Genomic DNA, 22,232 nt, shown 5'->3' with positions numbered 1-22,232 from the left:
AGAATCCCTGCGGAACTAATTTTGTAGAACCACTGGGGGTAAAGACCTTTATTTGCAATGTCGAACTCCAGCAGAGTTAACCCCTTCTTGCTTTTCACAAGCGCAAACCCGGGTTCCAAACGCTGCAGTTCGCGTTTCCCGGCTAGGAAGAAACACGAGGAACTGCTTGCAGATCTAAGGTATGAAGCCATGAAAAGGAAAGCGAGGCCAAAAGGGTGCAACCACCACGTCTGGAAAGCGCCAGTGAAGCAGAGGAGGAGGAAGGTGAGCCCTGCCCCAGCCCGCTCTGCGTAACCGGGGCTTCCTCCGAGCGGCAAAGCCGGGCACCTCCTTGGCGCCTGCGCCGCGGCGGCGAAACTCGGCGCCGTGGACGTAGAGAGAGAGGGCGACGCACCTGCGCGAAGACGGCGGCGGCAGAAGCCGCTCCAGTGCGGCTGCGCGGAGGCCCAGGCGTCGAGGGGAACCTCGGCGGGGAGCGCGCCGGGCGCCTGCGCGGAGAGCTGCGTGACGCGGTGGCGCGCAAGGGACGTGCGGAGTGAGTGGCGCTGCGGGTGGGGCCGTCGGCGGCGCTGGTGAGCTTTGCGGAGCTGGGCGGTGCCGAGGACGAGGAGGTGGCGGCCTTGGTCTGACGCGGCCCTGTTTGTGGGGGCCCCTCTTGTTTATTTATTTATTTTCCGTGGGTGCCTCCGAGTGTGCGCGCGCTCTCGCTACCCAGCGGGGAGGGGGTGGGGGGAGGGCCCGGGAAAAGGGGGAGTTGGAGCCGGGGTCGAAACGCCGCGTGACTTGTAGGTGAGAGAACGCCGAGCCGTCGCCGCAGCCTCCGCCGCCGAGAAGCCCTTGTTCCCGCTGCTGGGAAGGAGAGTCTGTGCCGACAAGATGGCGGACGGGGAGCTGAACGTGGACAGCCTCATCACCCGGCTGCTGGAGGGTGAGTGCGCGCCGGGCCGTGGGACGGAGGGAGGTCGGGCGCCGCCGCCGACCCCTGCGTCCACCTCCGCCGCCGAAACGCGAGGGGACCTCTTTCCCGCCCCGAGGCTGTCTCTGGGAGCGCGGCGCGGCAGACCAGCCGAGGAGGGGGCGAGGAGGCTGCTGGGCGCCGGGGAGCGGCCTCCGGGAGCGCGGTCAGGGGAAATCGGGGGAGAGGGGGCCGTCCCCGCGGACCCTTGGTGGCCAGGCCCGCCGGCCGGCAGCTGTGCGGAGCGGGTCTGCGGGAGACAGCCTTTCGGAAAGGCCGCCGGGCTCCGCGCGCCGTCGTGCTCGCCTCCGGTGACTCCTCCGAGGAGGGGGAGAGGATGCCTGCCACCGGGCTTTGTGTGTCCGTGGAATCAGTGTTTCTTCTCTCTTTGTGCATTGCCCTTGGCTGCCTCCGATTGTCGTTCCGCGAGTGAATTTTATGTATATATATAAAAACCTGTCCGTAACAGGAATGCTTCGTCTGCTCTGCATTTTTACACGATGCCATAGAATGGATTCTTCTTAGAGAGGATAAAATTAGCGGGAATTTATCTACCATTTGTTATTCGGCCTAAAAAAATTGTAAGACAAAATATTTGATCAGGTTGAAGATGCACGTAAGAAATGTGATGTATGTAGATGTTGGCTTTTGCGTTTGATTTGAGCAGAGCTTAATTTCTGCACAACTTAGTGAAGATCTATTTTTAAAGCCTGTCTTGTGTTCGAAAGGTATTTGCAAGTCTACGCAGCATTTGAACTTTCCGGGCCCTGGTGTTCTTATCGAATAGTTTTATGTTGGTGGGAAGGCAAGGGGGGGGAAAGCCAGGAGTTAAATGTATTGATTCATTGCAGGATATTATTCAAAGTTAAATGCCAAACAGTCCTTCTACCCTAAAATGTTCGTCATCACTAATTGTTTTGTGAGTGTGTAGAAAAGCCATTAATCCCTTTTAAACAATTTAGAGGCCTCTTTGTTAGCCGCCATCGAAGGATTGCATATGTACTGTTTGCTTTCAAATTACCTTAAGATAATTGTTTGCTACAGTAAAGCAACATGTACTTATATTTGGAAAATCATCAAAGAATATTTTAATGGGGGAGGGGTAACTCGTTTTTTTCAACGAATGTGTCGGTATCTAAAACCCAAGTTCTGTGTGTAGCCGTTCTGTAACTAAATACTGTATATTTGCTCCAGAAGTGAAAGCCATCCAGCAGTCTTAAGACTGAATAGGAAGCAAAAGTTTTACCAGGAACTCTTATTTACCTTTTCCTTTACTATCAAGTTATTCCTGGGAGGCCCCCTGGTGCCTGCAGTCAGTGTTCACTACCTAAGACTTTGTTTCAGATGTGAACGTCTTGCTGGGTATTTGAGAAATTTGCTTTGAAGAAAAATTGTATTTTGTAACTGTTCTATGAGAGAAATACAGTTAATTTAAAAATGTATATGTCTTGTTTACATTTGGGAAAGTAGAGGCCTACTCTCCCCCCCCCTCCCCCCACGGAGTCTCACTGTGTCTCCCAGGCTGGAGTGCAATGGCACGGTCTCGGCTCACTGCAACCTCCGCCTCCCGGGTTTGAGCGATTCTTCCGCCTCAGCCTCCCGAGTAGCTGGGATTACAGGCACTCCGCCATCATGCCCGGCTAATTTTTTTTTTGTATTTTTGTAGAGACGGAGGTTTCACCATCTTGGCCAGGCTGGTCTTGAACTCTTGACCTCGTGATCCACCCGCCTCAGCCTCCCAAAGTGCTGGGATTACCGGCGTGAGCCATCGCGCCGGACCCAATTTTATATATTTTAAACTTTGCTTGTAAATTTAAATATTTTAAAAATATGTTTGTATCTCAACTTTATATTTTATTTCATTTTCCATCTATTTTATAGGCATAAAACAGATTTATGTTTTAAAATGTTTGTATCCTTTTAAATTAGATGCACCTTTTTATGATTACAGGTACTTAAACTTCACGAGTGGGTTGTGCAAGGTTACTGGAAAAGACATTGGGGGAAAAATAGTCTAAGTGATTCAATTTGTTTTTGTGAATTCAAATTAAGTATTTGGTTTTGTACAATCTTTTTTCCTTTTTGGGGGGCGGGGGTAAGAATTGTAGTCCAGACACATTTCTCTCAATTTAGCAAGCGTTAACATGTTGACCTCCTCCTTGCCAGGCACCAGCAATCCTAAAACAAGACACAGTCTCTTCACTCAAGGAGCTCCGAGTCTAAACAAGTGGCTTTCAGGCTTTTTCAGCCTTCTCTCTGTCCTGTGTTCAGCACACATTCTATCAGTAGATTTCAGTACTTCTTCATCCTACAGAAGCATATTTAGTTTGACAGTGCTACCCAGGGATTCTTAAATATTCTGGGTTTTTCACCTCCTTCCCAAATCGAGGCCTATGGAAAGACTTGTCCAGAGCAGACTTGAATTTTCTAGTAAATAATTATTTTTAATCTTCAAAGAAAATTTTGTCCACCTGGATTTTCAATGATATTACATTCTAGTTCATGATATTTCATAAAGCTGCCTAGCAAGAGTAACTGTGGTTAGTGTTTTTAGTGTCACATGAACGTGTAAGTAAAAATTTGGCAAGAATTTCTCTGCATTGGGAAGAACATTCAGCAGGATCTGATCTCATTTTAAAATGCTGATTGTAGCCCCACAACATATTCCTGATTGTTTTTTCTTTTTTACTATATAATATCGCCGATCAGTTGTACACACTTCTGGTGACTACATTTTATGAGTTGCTTTTTGTTTTTCTTTTTTAGGTGGACGTATTATTGATACGGTTTTTTTTTTTTTTTTTTTGAGACAGAGTTTTGCTCTTGTCAGCCAGGCTGGAGTGCGGTGGGGTGATCTCAGCTCACTGCAACCTCCACCCCCCCAGGTCCAAGCGATTCTTCTGCCTCAGCCTCCCCAGTAACTGGGACTACAATCGCGTGCCACCACACTGCGGCTAAGTTTGTATTTTTAGTAGAGTTTCACCGTGCTAGCCTGGCTGGTGTCGAACTTCCGTCCTCAAGTGATCCACCCGCCTCGGCCTCGCAAAGTGCTGGGATTACAGGAGTGTGCTACCATGCCCGACCTTGATATGATATTTTCAAAGAGTCCTTTAGGTCATTTTAATACATACATGCCATTTAATGGAAAACAAATACTGATTTTATTATTTGGATGGTGCATATTCTTTCAGTATGTTTTCTTGGATTAAGTTTTGCTTGGAACTAAAAACCAAAGACTTCTACTTTATCCCCTGTAGTGACCCTGTTGGCCACATTCTTGTGGCTTATCATAGTGTTTTGATCATTTAAATTGAAGCTAGTTTGTAGACTATTCTGGAAAATCCCGTAAAAGCTTCTTTCTTAGATGAGTGGTTCTCAAAGCGGGGTGGGAAATGAGAGTATAGCAGAATCACCTGGGGGAACTTCGTTCAAACTATAAGTGCTAAGTTTGTTTTGGAGGAAGTGAAGTGAAATGAGTAGAATCTAATGCATTTGGGAGGAAGTTAGTATGGAAAACTGCTGCTGGGTGAATAAGATAGTGCCAGCTCTGTTCCCAACCACAGTCTTGATCCAGGTATTTAAAAACTGGAATGTGCTAGTTCATATAGTATGTCTATTATGTATCATATATGTTATAATATGAAACTGTTTAGAATTTGCTTTTTTCTGATTATGAAAGGGCAGCATTCTTTCAAGAAGTCCCCTGTAATTCCACAATCAAGAGCTAACTTGTTGAAATTTTGATATGTTTTTGTTTAAAGTGTACTTTGTAAAATTCATGTGCTTTACGTCATTAGAATATTTCTTACATAGCTTTATGAGTTAATTTTTCATGTAGTGTTACATCATGAACATTTTCCCTTGTCATTGAATTGTCTTCAGAAATACCCAAAAGCGATTTGCTGTGTGATAGAAAAGTTTTTCTTAAAGTGTTTTTTAACATATTACCACGAAGCCGAACTTGACTATTACAATATGAGTTGTAGAATATTAGCACTGTGTAAAGTTCCATAGCAAAATGTGATTGTGTTACATTTTTGGCCCACTTAACAGTTTTATGAAAATCTTGGGATATGTGTGTACCTGTTTTGTTTTTTAAATTCATTTTTCATTTAACTTTGACCTGTCAGATGTCTGAATTTGTGACACTGCTTGTGATCTTTTAGTGTCTTTTCTTTCTTGTGAAACATGTATAGTACTCTTAAGATTTAGTTAGGCTGACAGGCTACACTTTTAACTTTTCCTTTTCAAGACAGGCTGGAGTGCAGTGGCTTGATCATGACTCACTGCGGCCTCTACTTTCTGGTCTCAATCAGTCCTCCTGCCTCAACCTCCTTAGTGGGTGGGACCACAGGCACATGACACCTCGCCTGGCTAATTTTTTTTATTTTGGTAGAGATGGCATCTCCCTATGTTGCTTGCCCAGTCTGGTCTTGAACCCCTGTGCTCAAGCAATCCTCCAGCCTTGGCTTCCCGAAGTGTTGGGATTACAGGTGCGAGCTGCTGCACCCAGCTTTTAGTGTCCTTTTGAAGGCTAAAAAAAATAAATGAATGGATTTGAAAAGTGAAATAGATTTTTTTTTTTTTTTAAACAGAGTCTCACTTTGTCGCCCAGGCTGGAGTGCAGTGGCACGATCTCGGCTCACTGCAAGCTCCGCCTCCCGGATTCAGGCCATTCTCCTGCCTCAGCCTCCCTAGTAGCTGGGACTACAGGCGCCTGCCACCACGCCCGGTTAATTTTTTGTATTTTTAGTAGAGATGGGGTTTCACGGTGTTAGCCAGAATGGTCTCGATCTCCTGACCTCGTGATCTGTCTGCCTCGGCCTCCCAAAGTGCTGGGATTACAGGCGTGAGCCACCGCACCTGGCCGAAAAGTGAAATAGATTAATGAAAGCATATTAAAGCCCTCTGTTTTAAGATGACAGCTTTATCCAGATATAATTCACATACCATACAGTTTGCCTATTTACAGTATACGATTTTTAGTATACTACAGAGTTGTGCAGCCATCACCACAGTGAACTTTATAACATTTTCATACGCAAATACCCCCCAAAAAAACCCTGTTTCCAGTAGCAGACACTTCCCATTTCTCTCCATTCCCTCCTGGCTCCCACTAATCTACTTTTTTTGTCTCTTAGGTTTGCCTATTCTGGATGTTTCATACAAATGAAATCATACAATATGTTGTCTTTTGTGACTGGTTGCTTTTAATGTTTTTAGCATTCATCTTTGTTGTAGTATGTATCAGTAATTTATTTTTTTATGACTGAATAATATTCCATTGTATGTATATATCATATTTTTAATTCATTCATCAGTTGATGGACATTTTGTTTTCTTTTGGCTGTCGTGAATACTTGTAGTGCTGCTGTCAACATTTGTGTATAAGTTTTTTTTGTGGGCATATACTTTCAGTTCACTTGGGTATATAGCTGGGAGTGAAATTTCTAGGTCATATGGTAACCCTGTGTTTAACTTTTTGAGGAACTGCCAGATTGTTTAAGGCCACTTTACTGATTAAATTGTTTAATTCCGACCAGCACTCTAAAGGTTAGGCAGTTTGAAAGAAGTGTCAGTTGTTCCTGACAACCTCCACTTCTGTAGGGAAAGTGTTGTGTGTGGATGTACAGCTAGACTTGTTAGAAAAAAAGAGCACGTTGGGGAGTGGGGGAGATCACCCGAGGAATATTTTATCTCGTTGATTCTTCTGGATGAGATACTCGAGGAGACATAAAGGTCGTGGTTTATTTTTTAACTGATTCAGAGATTAGGTGTTTGTTTTCTCTGAATTAGTTCAGCTAGTAAGGGAAACTGACAGTTTGAAGAAGTAGCCCAAGGGTGTTTTTATTTTGCTATCTGAAGGCAGACCTGGAGCTTTTCTGGTCAATATCTAAATCCAAGATGAAAATTCGTTGGAATTTATACATTATTTAAATTGAGTCTAGAGACAGAACTATATTAAGATTCAGGATTAATGGGGAAGATAGTTGCATCTAGTAGGTCTTTTTCTTTCTTACTCTCCAGGTTTATTACTTTTAAAAGAGTATACATTCCAATGCCATGCATTTTTTATTTATTTTGTTTTTTTTTGGTGGCAGGATCTGGCTCTGTCACCAGGTTGGAGTGCAGTGGCATGAACACGGCTCACCTGCAGCCTCAACCTTCTGGGCTCAAGTGATCCTTCTACCTCAGCCTCACAAGTAGCTGGGACCACAGGCATGCACCACTAATTTAAAAAAATTGGTAGACACAGAATCTCACTTTGTTGCCCAGGCTGGTCTCAAACTCCTGGGCCCAAGCAGTCCTCCCACCTTGGCCTCCCAAAGTTCTGGGATTACAGGCACCCAGCCCCATTTTCAAACATTTCTAACAGAGGTAAAATAATACAGGTATGAAGGAATGTTAAGCTGTTTAGAAATACTGACTAAAATTCTGTTATATATTTCTGAAAGGTTATTCTGGAATCTTGGTGGCATATAGGGAGGCAAGGGGAAGAAATAGTTCATAAATGTCATTAAGTTTAGCAGTGGTGTGGTGGATAGGGATTCCCAGTCGAGTCTTCTAGGATTTGTGATTGGATACAAATTTATACCCTTAGGCAGCAACCACTGCTTCTAGCAGTTTTAAATAGCCATTTCAAGGCTTATTCAAGTGTAAATAACCAGTAGCCATTTTTTTCCTGGTTTGATAGAGGAAGTCAGTCTTTGGTCTAGATGGGTACTTGTCATACAGGAGGGAAAAGGGCGGGGGCTGTTGTCCTTTATTCTGCCTCTAAACTATTCATGTAGAGCACAGTGATTTATGAGAGTATGTATAACCCTCATGAATATCACTGGCCTCAGAACCCTCCCTTGCCAAAGTTACCTGCATCTGTGCAAAGACAAATGGAGATATTAATGATATGTGCATATCCTAGAGGGAATAGCCTTTGGTTTTTGATGCATAACCACACTTGCATAATTGGGAGGTTTTAACATAGCATATTTCACCATAAAGGAATTTTGTTCTAAGAATGTTAATCAGAATATCCCTAAGTAACAGAAGTTCCCATCTGGTCAGTTGCAGGGTGACCAAAACACTTTCTTGCTTTGAGTATAGTCATATGCTCCATCAAATGATGTTGTGGTCAACAATGGACTTCATGTAAGATAGTTAGTGGTCCTGTAAGATTAGAATGGAACTGAAAAATTCCTGTCACTTAGTGACATCATAGGTATAATGTCGTAGTGCAACGCATTACTCGTGTTTGTGGTAGTGCTGGTATAAACCTGTTGCACTGCCAGTTGTGTAAAAGTATAACACAGGCCAGGCGTGGTGGCTCATGCCTGTAATGCCAGCACTTTGGGAGGCCAAGGCAGGTGAACCACTTGAGGTCAGGAGTTCGAGACCAGCCTGGCCAACATGGTGACACTCCATGTCTACTAAAAATACAAAAATTAGCTGGGCTTGGTGGCATGCATATGCCTGTAATCCCAGTTACTCAGAGGCTGAGGCAGGAGAATCGCTTGAATCTGGGAGGTGGAGGTTGCCAAGAGTGAAGATTGCACCACTACTCTCCAGCCTGGGTGAAAGAGTGAGACTGCATTTCCAAAAAAAGAAAAAAGTATAACACAATTATATAGAATACATAATGTTTGATAGTGGTAATAAACAGCTATGTTATATATTTACTTTTTTTTTTTTTTGAGACGGAGTTTTGCTCTTGTTGCCCAGACTGGAGTGCAATGACATGATCTCAGCTCACCACAACCTCCGCCTCCCGGGTTCAAGTGATTCTCCTGCCTCATCCTCCTGAGAAGCTGGGATTATAGGCGTGCGCCACCACACCTGGCTAATTTTTTGTATTTTTAGTAGAGGTAGGGTTTCACCGTGTTAGCCAGGATGGTATTGATCTCCTGACCTCAGGTGATCCGCCCACCTTCGCCTCCCAAAGTGTTGGGATTACAGGTGGGAGCCACCACACCGGGCCCTGGGCTCTGGAGTGTATTCTTATTCTTAAAAACTAGTTAACTTAAAACCACCTCAGGCATGTCCTTCAGGTGGCATTCCAGGAAAAAAAGCGATGTTATCCTGGGAGGTGATGGCTCCACGTGTGTTACTTCCCCTGAAGACCTTCCAATGAAGATGTGGAGGTGGAATATTGATGATCCTGACTCTGTAGGCCTAGGCTAATGTGTGTGTGTATGTCTTAGTTTTTAACAAATGTTTAAAAAGTAAAAAATATTTTTAAAAATAGGAAAAGGCTTATAGGATAAGGATATAAAGAAAATATTGTACAGCTGTATATGTTTTTGTTTTAAGCTAATCGTTACTGTAAAATTCAAAACGTTTAAGAAAATTTTTAAGTTTCTAAAGTAAAAAATGTTAACAGTAAGCAAAGCTTAATTCTGGAAGAAAGAAATATTTTTATCTTTATTACTGTATATATATTGTGCCTTTTCTGTGTTTAGATACACAAGCACTCATTGTGTTACAGCAGCCTACAGTATTCAGTACAGTAACATAGTGTGCATCATGCTTTGTAGCCTAAGAGCAATAGACTATACCATCTAGGTTTGTGTGAGTCCGCTCTATGATGTTTGCACAACAACAAAATCACCTAACTGCATCTCTCAGGAAGTATCCCTTTGGTAAACGTATAACTGTATTTGTCTGACACCATTTTAACCTTTCCCCTAGTCCTACCTCTCATTCTCAAGATTTGGAGAAATCAAAATCTAAGTTTTCATATCAAAGGTTAGGGATGTTGGATATTACATAACTTTCACTAATGTCATATCTAGCAGTTGTAATCACTTATTTTAAAACTTTAAATAGTAAATTAAGAAGGAATCTTTATAGGTACTTGTATGTTTCCTCAATGTGGTTTGCATCGAGCCTTTTATTTGAATTACTATCGATACTTGAGCCAAACTAGCGAGACAAAAAGACCAGACTTTTTTTTTTTTTTTTTTTTTTTTTTTTTCTGAGACAGACTCTCACACCGTCGCCCAGGCTGGAGTGTAGTGGCGCAATCTTGGCTCACTGCAGCCTCTGCCTCCTGGGTTCTAGCGATTCTCCTGCCTCAGCCTCATGAGTAGCTGGGATTACAGGCGCCTGCCACCAGTGGGCCCAGCTCATTTTTTGTATTTTTAGTAGAGATGGGATTTCAGTATGTTGGCCAGGCTGGTCTTGAACTCCTGACCTGATGATTCACCCACCTTGGCCTTCCAAAGTGCTAGGATTACTGGCATGAGCCATCGCGCCTCTGAGGGGGAGAAACTTGCAAACCTGTCAGTGAGAAAGAGTGAGGTCTAATTTTAGATGACAGGAATCGCTTTTGTGAATTTCGGACCCCCAACTACTAGAATTATGTGAATCCTGAATGATAATCAGATGTTTACTCAGTTAAGTGTTTACTCAAGAAATATTAGTAAATATTGAGACATTGGGATGCCATCTTATATAATGATTAAGGACACAGATTCTGGGTGTATTTCAGCCCTGCCCCGGTTTCTTCTGCATATATGATAGTGCCTTCAAACAATTCTTGACACATTAAAGGTCAGAAAATGTTAGCCGTCCTTATTGCTTAGTACAAACCTGAGCTAGGAAATATGTAACAGAGAGCTCTTTGTGCCACTGAGTCCTGGAACTTCCCTATACTAATTTCGAGAAGGCTTTCTTGTAAGTATGTGACAGATACTGTTTCCTGCACTTTCTGTTTATTGCATATGACCATCATTCTAGTATGTAAGTATGTATAACAGTTTCGTTACTATTCCCGTTATTCAGTGTTTATAATCTGGTTTGACATATCAGTGTTGGTGCTGAGAGGGACAGGTATTTCTAGGTAGGTTAAAATGGTGAAAAGTGATTTTGTGCTCTTGTGTGCTTGCTTTTGGCCAAGAACTATAGGGCAGTGTTTCTTAAACTTTGAGTCTTGAGACCCCCTTACTCTCAAATTCTCCATATGTATAAAGAATTGAAAACGAGCTTTTATTTATGTGAGGTATTTAACGGGCGGATCACGAGGTCAGGAGATCGAGACCATCCTGGCTGACACGGTGAAACCCCGTCTCTACTAAAAAATACAAAAAACTAGCCGGGTGAGGCGGCGGGCGCCTGTAGTCCCAGCTACTCGGTAGGCTGAGGCAGGAGAGTGGCGTAAACCCGGGGGGCGGAGCTTGCAGTGAGCTGAGATCCGGCCACTGCACTCCAGCCCGGGCGACAGAGCCAGACTCCATCTCAAAAAAAAAAAAAAAAGTTAAAACTGAGAATTTAAAACTTTCTGTTCTTGGCTGGGTGTGGTAGCTCACACGTGTAATCCCAGCACTTTTCGGGAGGCAGAAGCGGGTAGAATTGCTTGAGGCCAGGAGTTCAAGACCAGCCTGGTGCAACATGGTGAAATCCCATCTCTTCTAAAAATATAAAAAAGTTAGTTGGGCATGGTGTCACATGCCTGTAATCCCAGCTGCTTGGGAGACTGAGGCACAAGAAGTGCTTGAACCCAGGGGGCAGAGGTGGCAGTGAGCTGAGATGGCGCCACTGCACTCCAGCCTGGGCGACAGAGCGAGACTCTGTCTCTAAATAAATAAATATCTGTTCTTTAAGTAGCAACTTATTACATTTTAGCATAAATGTTTTTTATGAAGATAACTTTTCTAAAGCAAAAATGTGAGAAGAGTGCCATCATTTTACACAAATCTAATGTAGTCTTTTAAACAGAAGACAGCTGAATTCACATCTCTGTTTTGTTTCAGTCTTTTGATACCTTGTTTTAGTTGAATATGAAGAAAATCTGTATTCCTACAGATACGTAGTTAGAAAAAGGAGTAGTAGTTTAATAGCTCTTTTAGATGATTGTGGGTATTCTCTGATGTTTTTACCAACAATCAGCAAGTGGTGGTTTTTTAAAGGTTAATTTTAAAAGAGATGTGGAATCTGAAATTATATCCATGAATTTTTTTTGTTCTCTTACATTAAAATCCATTGATCTTTCTTGTACTTTAAATGGATCTTACACATGACTTTATAATATGCATTGTTCATTTGGATAATACTGATTCAGCTGAGTTATGCAGATGTCCAGATGTTGAAACAGCTTGTTACGTAATACAGTATACAAAAATGACATTTGTTGATGTTACAAGATCTCATCAGAAGAGTCCTTAACTACGGGGAGGCTGTCAGATTCATGGTGCTGATTTCTAGAATTTTGGTTTGTAACTTGAAAGCTTGAATTTTACTGTTGGCAACAAGTACTGTCAGTTGTTTTCCTTGAAATGACAGGGTCACTTTGTTCATTTTCACGCATATCTGTTGAATATCTAAGTCTGAATAACCATAGTTTGTCAGTTATACTTTCCAGTAAAAGTGTTTAGTGAAAAAAAGTGTCTAGGTCAGCTTGGAACTAAAACAGTCACAGGAGTGCTTTCCTTTGCGACAACCATTGTACTTTGGGATGCAGTGGGAGTGCTTTGTGGGCATTTCCCTTTTATCATGTAGATTGTTAAATAGGTGTATTCAAAGATCGAAGTTTAATCAAGTTGATCATTTTTACTGCTTTACCGAAGGGCATACATGAAGCTGCCTTTTTCGTGTTTCACTTTTGTGTGTTGCAATGAACAACACAGTGACTACCAGTGGGGTTTGGTGCCACTGACTTGGTGTGTATTGAGACACTAACAGTTTTACCCATCCTTGCTTTTGTACTATCAAAGCAGATGTCAGTGCAGTTAAAAAAAAAAAAAAGTCCTTTATTCCTGAAATGTCTAGCCCTCACCTATATCTGTCACTTTTCTTCTTCACCCTTTTCTCGTTATATTTGGTATTTGTTTACCAGTGTACCTGAACTGATTTTTAACTTATGCTTTGTGAATTCATGAAAGCCATGGGCCTTCTCAGAAAAATATTTTTATATATACACAATGTTACAGACAATTTGTGGTATTATACAGAGCTGCTAAAGGCCATTTTGGGCTCTGAATCCACGTTAGTTATTCTTTTGTTTTGAGGCGGAGTCTCACTGTCACCCAGGCTGGAGTGCAGTGGCACCATCTCAGCTCACTGCAACCTTTGCCTCCCAGGTTCAAGTGATTCTTCTGCCTCAGCCTTCCGAGTAGCTGGGATTACAGGTGCCCGCCACCACACCTGGCTTATTTTTGTATTTTTAGTAGAGAAGGGGTTTCACCATGTTGGTCAGGCTGGTCTTGAACTCCTGACCTCATGATCCGCCCACGTCAGCCTGCCGAAATGCTGGGATTACAGGTGTGAGCCACCGCGCCAGGCCCACATTAATTATTCTTAACAGGCAGGCCTAAAATGAGAGGGAAGTATGGCAGCTGCCTAATTTTTTTTCACTTAAAACCATGTGTGTGTTGTGTGCATAGAGAAAGACGAGGAGGAAAGGAAGACAGAGTGGGAGATGGAGAAGGAAAGCGAGAGAGAAAGAATGAAAAAACAAAGGGGGCCGGGTGCGGTGGCTCATGCCTGTAATCCCAGCACTTTGGGAGGCCGAGGCAGACAGATCAGGAGGTCAGGAGATTGAGACCATCCTGGCTAACACAGTGAAACCCCGTCTCTACTTAAAATACAAAAAAATTAGCCAGGCATGGTAGCATGCACCTATAGTCCCAGCTACTTGGGAGGCTGAGGAAGGAGAATGGTGTGAACCCGGGAGGCAGAGCTTGCAGTGAGCCAAGATTGCGCCACTGCACTCCAGCCTGGGCAACAGAGCGAGACTCCATCTCAAAAAAAAAAAAAAAAAAAAAAAAAACAAGACTCCACATTTTAGCCAATGGTAGAATTTTTATTTTTCTGCCTTTTTGTTACTTAAAAGCAAGCTTTTGTGCTAAATATGGCGAAAATGCTAGGAAAAAATTAGGATGTCTAGATTTAACTGCCATTAATTAGTAGGTAATCTTAGGGGTGGGGGTTGAGTGAGAGTTAGAATGCCAGTGGTCAGTGAAGATTACTAAGATTTTTTGAGGCCAAGGTGGGCAGATCACTTGAGGTCAGGAGTTCGAGACCAGCCTGGGCACAAGACAAAACCCCGTCTCTACTAAAAATACAAAAAATTATCTGGGCATGTTGGCACACACCTGTAATCCCACCTACCCAGTAGGTCGAGGTAGGAGATTCACCTGAAACCAGGAGGTGGAGGTTTCAGTGAGCCAAGATCATGCCATTATACTCCAGCCTGGGCGACAGCGTGAGACTCTGTCTCAAAAAAAAAAAAAATTTTATGAGACACCATGCATAGGTGTTGGAATTAGTGCTTTTTTCTTGCCATCCTTTCTGTTTTAGGTAAGTAAGAACTTGCTGGGGAAAGTAGCAGAAGGTTAGTGAAAAATTTAGTATACACACAACACACAGACACGTATATATCACATCCCTTGGATATGTGCATTGGAAAGACAAACCTGCAATGGAAAAATTTTTACACTGATACAAAATGTGAAATATAACGGTTGAGTAAAGGACAGAATTCTTTTGGGAGAGGATAAACATTTTGCTTAATTAAGATTCAAAGTTAATGTTCTCTGTCATCAAAATTGATTGCAAGTGGTCATCTCTTGATGCTGATCTGTAGTGAGATTCTATTTATTTCATGTTAGAAGATGTCTTTTTACACAGATAGGAACAAACTGCATATTCATCACTTGGAAAGCATTTATGGAATTCTCCTGATATTTGCCTTTTAGCATGTCATTACATTGCAGATTAATCACTTCCAATAGAGGGTTAGGTGGAAGCTCCTCAGCTGCACAGTTAAATGGATTTTGATATATGGAAATTTTTTTGCACTTGAGTCAAGGTTTGAAGAATGCTAGTTTGAGTTTGAAAAATGTGTCTGCTGCAAAATTGTGTGGGAATGAAGATCTGACTTGTTTTAACTTGACAGCACGGGTTATATATATAAAGCAGTTTGCTGACCGGGTGTGGTGGCTCGCACCTTTAATCCCAGCACTTTGGGAGGCTGAGGCAGGACGATCACTTGAGCTCAGGAGTTTGAGACCTGCCTGGGCAACATAGTGAGACTTGTCTTTACAGCAAATTAAATTAGCCAGGTGTGGTGGCATGTGCCTATAGTCCCAACTACTTGGGAGGCTGAGGCAGGAGAATGTCTTGAGCCAGTAGGCTGCAGTGAGCCTGATTACACCACTGCACTCTGGCCTGGGCAGTAGAGCAAGACCCCATCTCAAAAAGTAAAAAATTAAACAACTTCTTTAATTCAGACAGTATTAGTTGTCAGAATGACTTACCACAATAAAACTTTCTCATATATATTTTTTTTGCATTATAATTTTAGGCTGAATTTATTTTAAAACATTCAGGGGAGCTTTCATTCTATTTTGTAGAATGGAGGCTACCTGAAATTAAAAGGGTGAGAAATTACTAGATTTGCTGCAAAATCTAATTTCTAAAACTCTTCTGTGTTTGGTAATAGTGATTGAGGGTGGTTCTTCTTGTTTAGAAAAAATTCAGTATCAGCCCTGAATGCAAATAAATTGCAATAAAGCTGTCACTGCTAAGCCATCAAAATCCTGTATGGTTGGCCAAATGAGGATATACAGCTTTTATTACTTGCAAATACTCATGAAACTGACAGTGGTTAAGTTCATGAGAACAAATGAAGTTGATCCTTGATGCTTCTGGTTCAGTAATACCTGATTAAGATATTTTTCCACAAAAAAACTGCATCAGACTTCAAACATCCTACATTTTCTGAGATTTTGTAAAATAGTCCAACTAAGTATTTTTCTACTTTACCATCATCAGTTGTGACATATTTTAGCAGATTCCACTTCAGGTTGTACTAAAATAGTTTTTCTCAGCTGCTTTGAGAATATTCTTGCCTGTAGTTGGTTCCACATAGATTATTTATAGAGGGTAACTTTTCAGTCACTTCAAATCAGGATTGGCTCCCCAAATAACAAGTATTGCTAACACCTGTCATCAAGAGGCAGGGAACACCACTCAGAACCATTTGTCTTGTTTTTTAATTGTTTACTAATTTTGCTCACAATGTCTTCAACTCTTTTTTACACCCTATTTACAGAAAGGCTGATGGCCTTTAAAAGTTTATTGTCTCAAGACATACGTAATTCTTCAGCTTTTCCAATCGGACACAATTTAATTAACCCACCATTGATGAATGACTTAACTTGGCTAACAAATGGGCCACTTGGAAACTTGAGTTGCGGACTCATTTTCATTTTTGTGAAGAAATCCTGCTGTGATGAGATTTCGTTTTAATTTTTTAAAAACCTCCCTCACCATTGCTTTACTATGAATTGGGAATGCTGTGGTGAGTGCTCCATCTGATAACATCAGTATATGTTGTGTTTTTTTTAGCACAGCTACATAATGACTGCAATGCCTTAGCACCCAATTAAATAATAAAATAATCAACACTTTATTGTGTCTTACAAAACACAACATTCAAAGTCCACTTTTCTTGCTTTGACTTGATGAGTATGCACTGGTAGTAAAAGTAAGTAAAATGTTGCTGTGCAGCAATAATCGTGACACCTATGACACTGCCAGGTTGTAACCTCATCTCTATAATTTGTGACGTACCAAAAAGCAGTGTGAAGTGATGAGAGTACCATGTGTGGTCTATCACAGCTGCTCAGCTCTGCCATTATAGCATGAATGTGTCGAGTGATAAATAAATGACTATGCTCCAGTAAAACTTTATGGCCACTAAAATTTGAGTTTCATATAATTTTTATATGTCACAAAGGATTCTTTTGTTTTGCTTTTTGCAATCATTTAAAAAATGTAAAAAAATATTCGTAGGCCCCAAGCCATGCAAACACTGGTATTGTGCTAGATTTGACCCCTTGGCCTTAGTTTGCTGAACACTGGTGTTGTTTTTCTGCCTTTCCTAACGTGAACATGATTGTAGAAAGATTACCTTACTGGAAGTCAGGAAACCTTGGTGCTCCCACCAAAGTTGTGTGACTGATTAAGTCAGGTGAAATAAATTGGAGTTAGGAGCCATGGTGTCTAGTCCTTGACAAGTCATTCCTCAAATTTTTTAATGTAATCACCTGAATTTCTAGTGTATGCATAATCACATTTTTGTGCTTCTCAGCAGCCATTCCATTGTTGAAGAGGCAACCAACACAGAAAATTGTTGAGACGTTTTGATCTTTGACAAGGGAAGCATGTAGTGTGAGCTCACCAGTCATCCTGGCTTCTTTCCCTGGAGGCATTTCCTAGTTTGTGGCATAGGGAAAATGATCCCAAATAAAAAGTGACAGTCTCACTGGGCTAAGGAAGAAAGGTGGAAGTTTGGGACCACTAAAGCAGTTGAAGCTTAAGTCCAGGAGAGGAGAGAACCACATAGAATCTAACCTCAAGTCTGCAGTCAGATCCCTCTAAAGTCATTGACTGACTTCAGAGGTACACATAAGCAAGAGAAGAAACCCAGCAGAAAACAGTAGCTGAGAAGCTAAAGATCTGAACAGACATTTCAGTATCTATCTAATGCCAGAGAGGCAAAAATGGAAGTTCAAATCCTGCCAAGTTAGAGAGGCCTTATTACACCGTGAGTTGTCCATTGTGACCCCATCATGACCACTCCTTAAGATTGAAGGCAAAACTAAAACAGACCAGCCCTCAGGAAAATGAGTTACTGCTATGCTGCTGCTAAAAGGAAACAACCTTCTTTGGAGAAAGGTCTTATCTAAAATTTCTACAATTTTGTACCCATAATTCAGTATTTCATTCACCAAAATAGATATGCTATTTTGGACAAGCTAATGAAACTGAATTGTCCAAAAAACCAACAGAAATTATCTAGTGCTGACAGAAAAAAAACAAAGTAGAGAAGAGAGCGTGAGAGACTAATATATTTCTGATAGACAGTGGAAAGGTCTATCAGGTATAATAGGAATCCTAGAAAGAGAGGAGATAGACATACAATGGGATGGGAATATTGACTAATAATTTTCCAAAACAGAGGTATCAGCCTGTATTAAAGAAGCTGTGTGATTCCGAGCAGGGTAAATAGAAAGAAAATCATGGTGAACACAACTGCTAAAAATCCAAGAGAAAGAAAATCTTAAATGCTGTCAGAAGAAAAAAGTCATTAGCTTCAGGGAACAATAATACGAATGATGGCTGATCTATCACCTGAAACTGTGGAAGACAGAAGACAATAGAATGGCATTCTCTTTAAAGTAGTGAAAGAAAAAAACGACAACGTAGAATTCTTTATTTTGAGATGGAGTTTTGCTCTCGTGGCCGAGGCTAATGGCGTGATCTTGGCTCACTGCAACCTCTCTACCTCCCGAGTTCAAGCAATTCTCCTGCCTCCAGCCTCCTGAGTAGCTGGGATTACAGACTTGTGCCCCTACGCCTGGCTAATTTTGTATTTTTAGTAGAGACAGGGTTTCTCCATGTTGGTCAGGCTGGGCTAGAATTCTAAATCTAGTGAGCATATTCTTCAGTAGTAAAGTAAAATAAAGGCAAACTAAAACTGAGAAAATATATTGCTGATATGCTGGCACTAGAGAATATTAAAGCAAGTTCTTCATGTTGAAAGAAAATAACATAAAAGCAAAGAACTACAGAAAGAAATGGACAATGGTAAGGATGAATGTGAGTAAGTACAAATTCTGTTTAAAATAATAGTTGTGGCTTGTGGGATTTAAAACGTGGAAACAAATACAACTGTAGAACAAAAGATTGGAGGGTGGTAATCAGTCAAAAGTATTTGTAATCTCTAGAGCAGCCTCTGAATGAAAAAAGAATGTTAATGAAAAGCTAGTAGAGGAGAAAATGGAATAGTAAAAAAATAGTTGATTACTCTAAAGAAATGCAGGAAAGGAGAAAGGAATGAATAGATGGGACAAACAGAACAAATGACAGAATGGTAGACTTAAACCCAACTTCGTCGGTCATTATATTGAGTGTGAAAAGAGCAAACATTGGCCGGGTGCAGTGGCTCACACCTGTAGTCCCAGCACTTTGGGAGGCCAAGGCGGGCGGATCGCCTGAAGTCAGGAGTTCAAGACCAGCCTGGCCAACATAGTGAAACCCCGTCTCTACTAAAAATACAAAAATTGGCTGGGCGTGGGCACTTGTAATCCCAGCTACTTGGGAGGCTGAGGCAGGAGAATTGCTTGAGGCAGGAGAATTGCTTGAAATCTGGGAGGCAAAGGTTTCAGTGAGCCGAGATCATACCACTGCACTCCAGCCTTGGTGACAGAGTGAGACTCCATTTCAAAAAAAAAAAGGAGCAAACATTGAAATTAATGCAAAGATCAGAAGACCTAACTATTATAGATACTGTTTACAAGGGATATATTTTAAATCTAAGGACACAAATGAGGAAGTAAAAAAAAGGGGGGGCAGGGGGAGGGAATATCATGCACACATTAATCAAATGAAATCTGAGTTGGCTATATTTATGTTGGAAAAAGCTAAAACCGGAAGTAACACTAGAGGCAAAGAAGGGCATTGTATAATGCTAAAAGGATAAATTTAATGGAAAAATATCTTAAATTTTTATGTATGTAATAATATAGGTCTAAAACTAAAAGGAAAGGTTGACAACTGTTATAAAAAGTTAAAATAAAACCACAACTGTAGTAGATCAGTGCCCCTCTTTCAGTAACTAGTAGAGCAAACAGGAAAAAATCAGCAAGGATAAAGGTTTCAACAACACAGCCACCCTGACCTACTTGGCAGACATCGAACACTTCACTCAATAATTGCAGGATATATATGCTTTTCAAATATGTATGAAACATTTACTGAAATATACCATATACTATACCATAAAGCAGACCTCAGTACATTTGAAAGAAATGACATCACAGATGTCAGCCAAAATCAGTTTAATGAAAAACTGAAAAACTGCCATACTAGAGTGTACAACATTGCTGAGAGAAATAAATAAATGGAGAGATACCATATTCGTGGATTGGAAGACTTGAAATTGTGAACATGTCAATTCTCTCTAGATTTAACCTATTTATTCCTTTTCTTTTTTTTCTTGAGACGGAGTTTCACTCTTGTTGCCCAGGCTGCCGTGCAATGGTGTGATCTGGGCTTGCTGCAACCTCCGCCTTGTGGGTTCAAGCGATTCTCCTGCCTCAGCCTCCTGAGTAGCCGGGATTACAGGCGCCCGCCATCACGCCTGACCAATTTTTGTATTTTTAGTAGAGGGGGGTTTCACCATGTTGGCCGGGCTGGTCTCTTCCTGACCTCAGGTGAATCACCCACCTCGGCCTCCCAAAGTGCTGGGATTACAGGCATGAGCCACCTCACCCAGCCTTATTCCCAATTTAAAACCTCACAAGTTTGGGGGTGGAGGGGATAGACACAAGCCAATTTTAAAACGTATTTGAAAGTTCAAAAGGAAAATCTAAATAACAAAATTGGGATGTTTATATTACTAGATACCGAGACTTTGTAAAAAGCTATAGTAATTAAGACATTGTGGTATTGATGAAAAAATAGACAAATGGGGTAATGAGCTATATAAGTGGCTAGAAACAGACCTGTTCCTGTATGGTCACCTGATTTTTCTACAAAGCTGCCATTGCAGTTCACTGGGGAAAAGGATGATCTTTATGATAAATGGTGCTGAATCAACTGGATAGCTGCTTGGATAAAAACCTTGACCTTTACATCAAACCATGCACAAAATTAATTTGAGATGGGTTATAGAATGAAGTGGGCTATAACAATAAAATATCTGGAAGGAAACATAAGGAAATATCTTTAGGGAAGGCAAACATTTATTGAATAAGATGCAAAAAGCCTTAACCAAAAAAAGATTGAGTAAATTAAGATGTTGTAAGATTTAAATTCATTAAAGAACTTCTGTTCATCAAAAGATAGCGTTAAGAGATGGAAAAAGTCCAGTTTTAAAGAATGAACAAAAGACTTAAAATGGACTTGTCAAAAAAAAAAAGAAAAAAAAGAAAAGGATAACCTAAATGGTCTATTAAGCACATGAACAAGATACTCAATGGCCAGGCGCGGTGGCTCACGCCTGTAATCCCAGCACTTTGGGAGGCCGAGGTGGGCAGATTATTTGAGGTCAGGAGTTCGAGATGAGCCTGAGCAACATAGTGAAACCCTGTCTCTACAAAAATTAGCTGGGCGTGGTGGTGTGCACCTGTAATTCCAGCTGCTCAGGAGGCAGGAGAATCCTTGAACCGGGGAGGTGGAGGTTGCAGTGAGCCATGATCATGCCACTACACTCCAGCCTGGGTGACAGAGTGAGACTCCATCTCAAAAAGGAAAAAGAAAAAGGGTACTCAACAACTTTCGTCCTTGGGGATATCAAATTAAATCCAACAAATACCACCATACACCCAACAAAATGACTAAAATTTAAAATACTGATAATTTGCAGTATCGGTAAAGATGTGGAGCAATGGTGTTAGGAGGATTATGAATTGGTATAGCCACTTTGGGAAACTGATGGTGTCTGCTACTTAATAAAATAAGCCTTCTCTGTGACCTGAGAAGTTCTACTGCTTTGTTATATACATGCCTAAGATAAATATGTCCATGGCTATTCATAGCATTTGTAATAGCCCCAAACTTGAAATAATCCAAATAGAGTAGTAAAGATACTGTCATATATTCATACAATGGAATACAGATTGAATATTTTTTATCCAAAATGCTTGGGACCCCAAGTGTTTGGATTTTGGATTTTTTCAGATTTTTGAATATTTGCATTATACTTACCAGTTAAGCATCCCTAATTGGATAATCTGAAATCTGAAATGCTCCAGTGAGCATTTTGTTTGAGCATCATATTAGCACTAAAAAAGTTTTGGGTTTTGGAGCATTTTGGATTTCAGATTAGGGATTCTCAGCTTGTATTTCAAGTGACTGTTAAACACAATTATATGGGTGTGTGTCACAGATGCAATAATGAGCAAAAGAGCATTCTCATGTTTCTTTTTGTCTAAAAGTCTAATTCATAAATATATCAAATCAATATATACTGGTAGCCAGTAAGGATAGTAACCTTAGGCATTACTGTCATGGTTAGGGCACAAGGGAATCTTCAGGGTTGCAGGAATCATTCTGTATCTTGATCTGGATGGTGGTTACTCAGGTATATAGATAGTTTAAAATTCATTGAGTTACACCCGTAAAGTTAGTATACTATATGTATGTAAAATGTTAAAATATTTTCTAAACAGTAATAAGTATGGTAGATATTTGCTATAATGGGATTTTATCTGGTCTGAAATTACAACATGCTGAAAATTTCTAGGAAATTTTTGATCCAAAAATGTTACGTGGT

The 22,232-nt window shown here is 41.1% G+C and overlaps 1 protein-coding gene across 6 annotated transcripts in view; it reads left to right on the top strand.

Annotated features, from left to right (window-relative positions):
* Nucleotides 1–494: 494 nt before the first annotated feature.
* The window catches only part of PPP1CB (protein phosphatase 1 catalytic subunit beta), a 51,914-nt gene continuing 30,176 nt past the window's right edge, over nucleotides 495–22,232 (top strand). The window contains exons 1-2 of one of the 6 annotated variants that reach the window (XM_015433838.4): nucleotides 495–535; nucleotides 790–928. In XM_015433838.4, the coding sequence (XP_015289324.1) occupies nucleotides 877–928 (52 nt within the window). In that variant the 5' untranslated portion in view covers nucleotides 495–535; nucleotides 790–876. The other 5 variants (XM_005576233.5, XM_065527246.2, XM_065527245.2 and 2 more) reach the window with 5 other exon arrangements.

The sequence above is a fragment of the Macaca fascicularis genome, chromosome 13 (genome assembly GCF_037993035.2).
Source record: "Macaca fascicularis isolate 582-1 chromosome 13, T2T-MFA8v1.1".
Taxonomy (NCBI): Eukaryota; Metazoa; Chordata; class Mammalia; order Primates; family Cercopithecidae; genus Macaca; species Macaca fascicularis.
The sequence above is the reverse complement of the archived record's forward strand: the minus strand, read 5'-3'. Positions and strand labels throughout refer to the sequence as shown.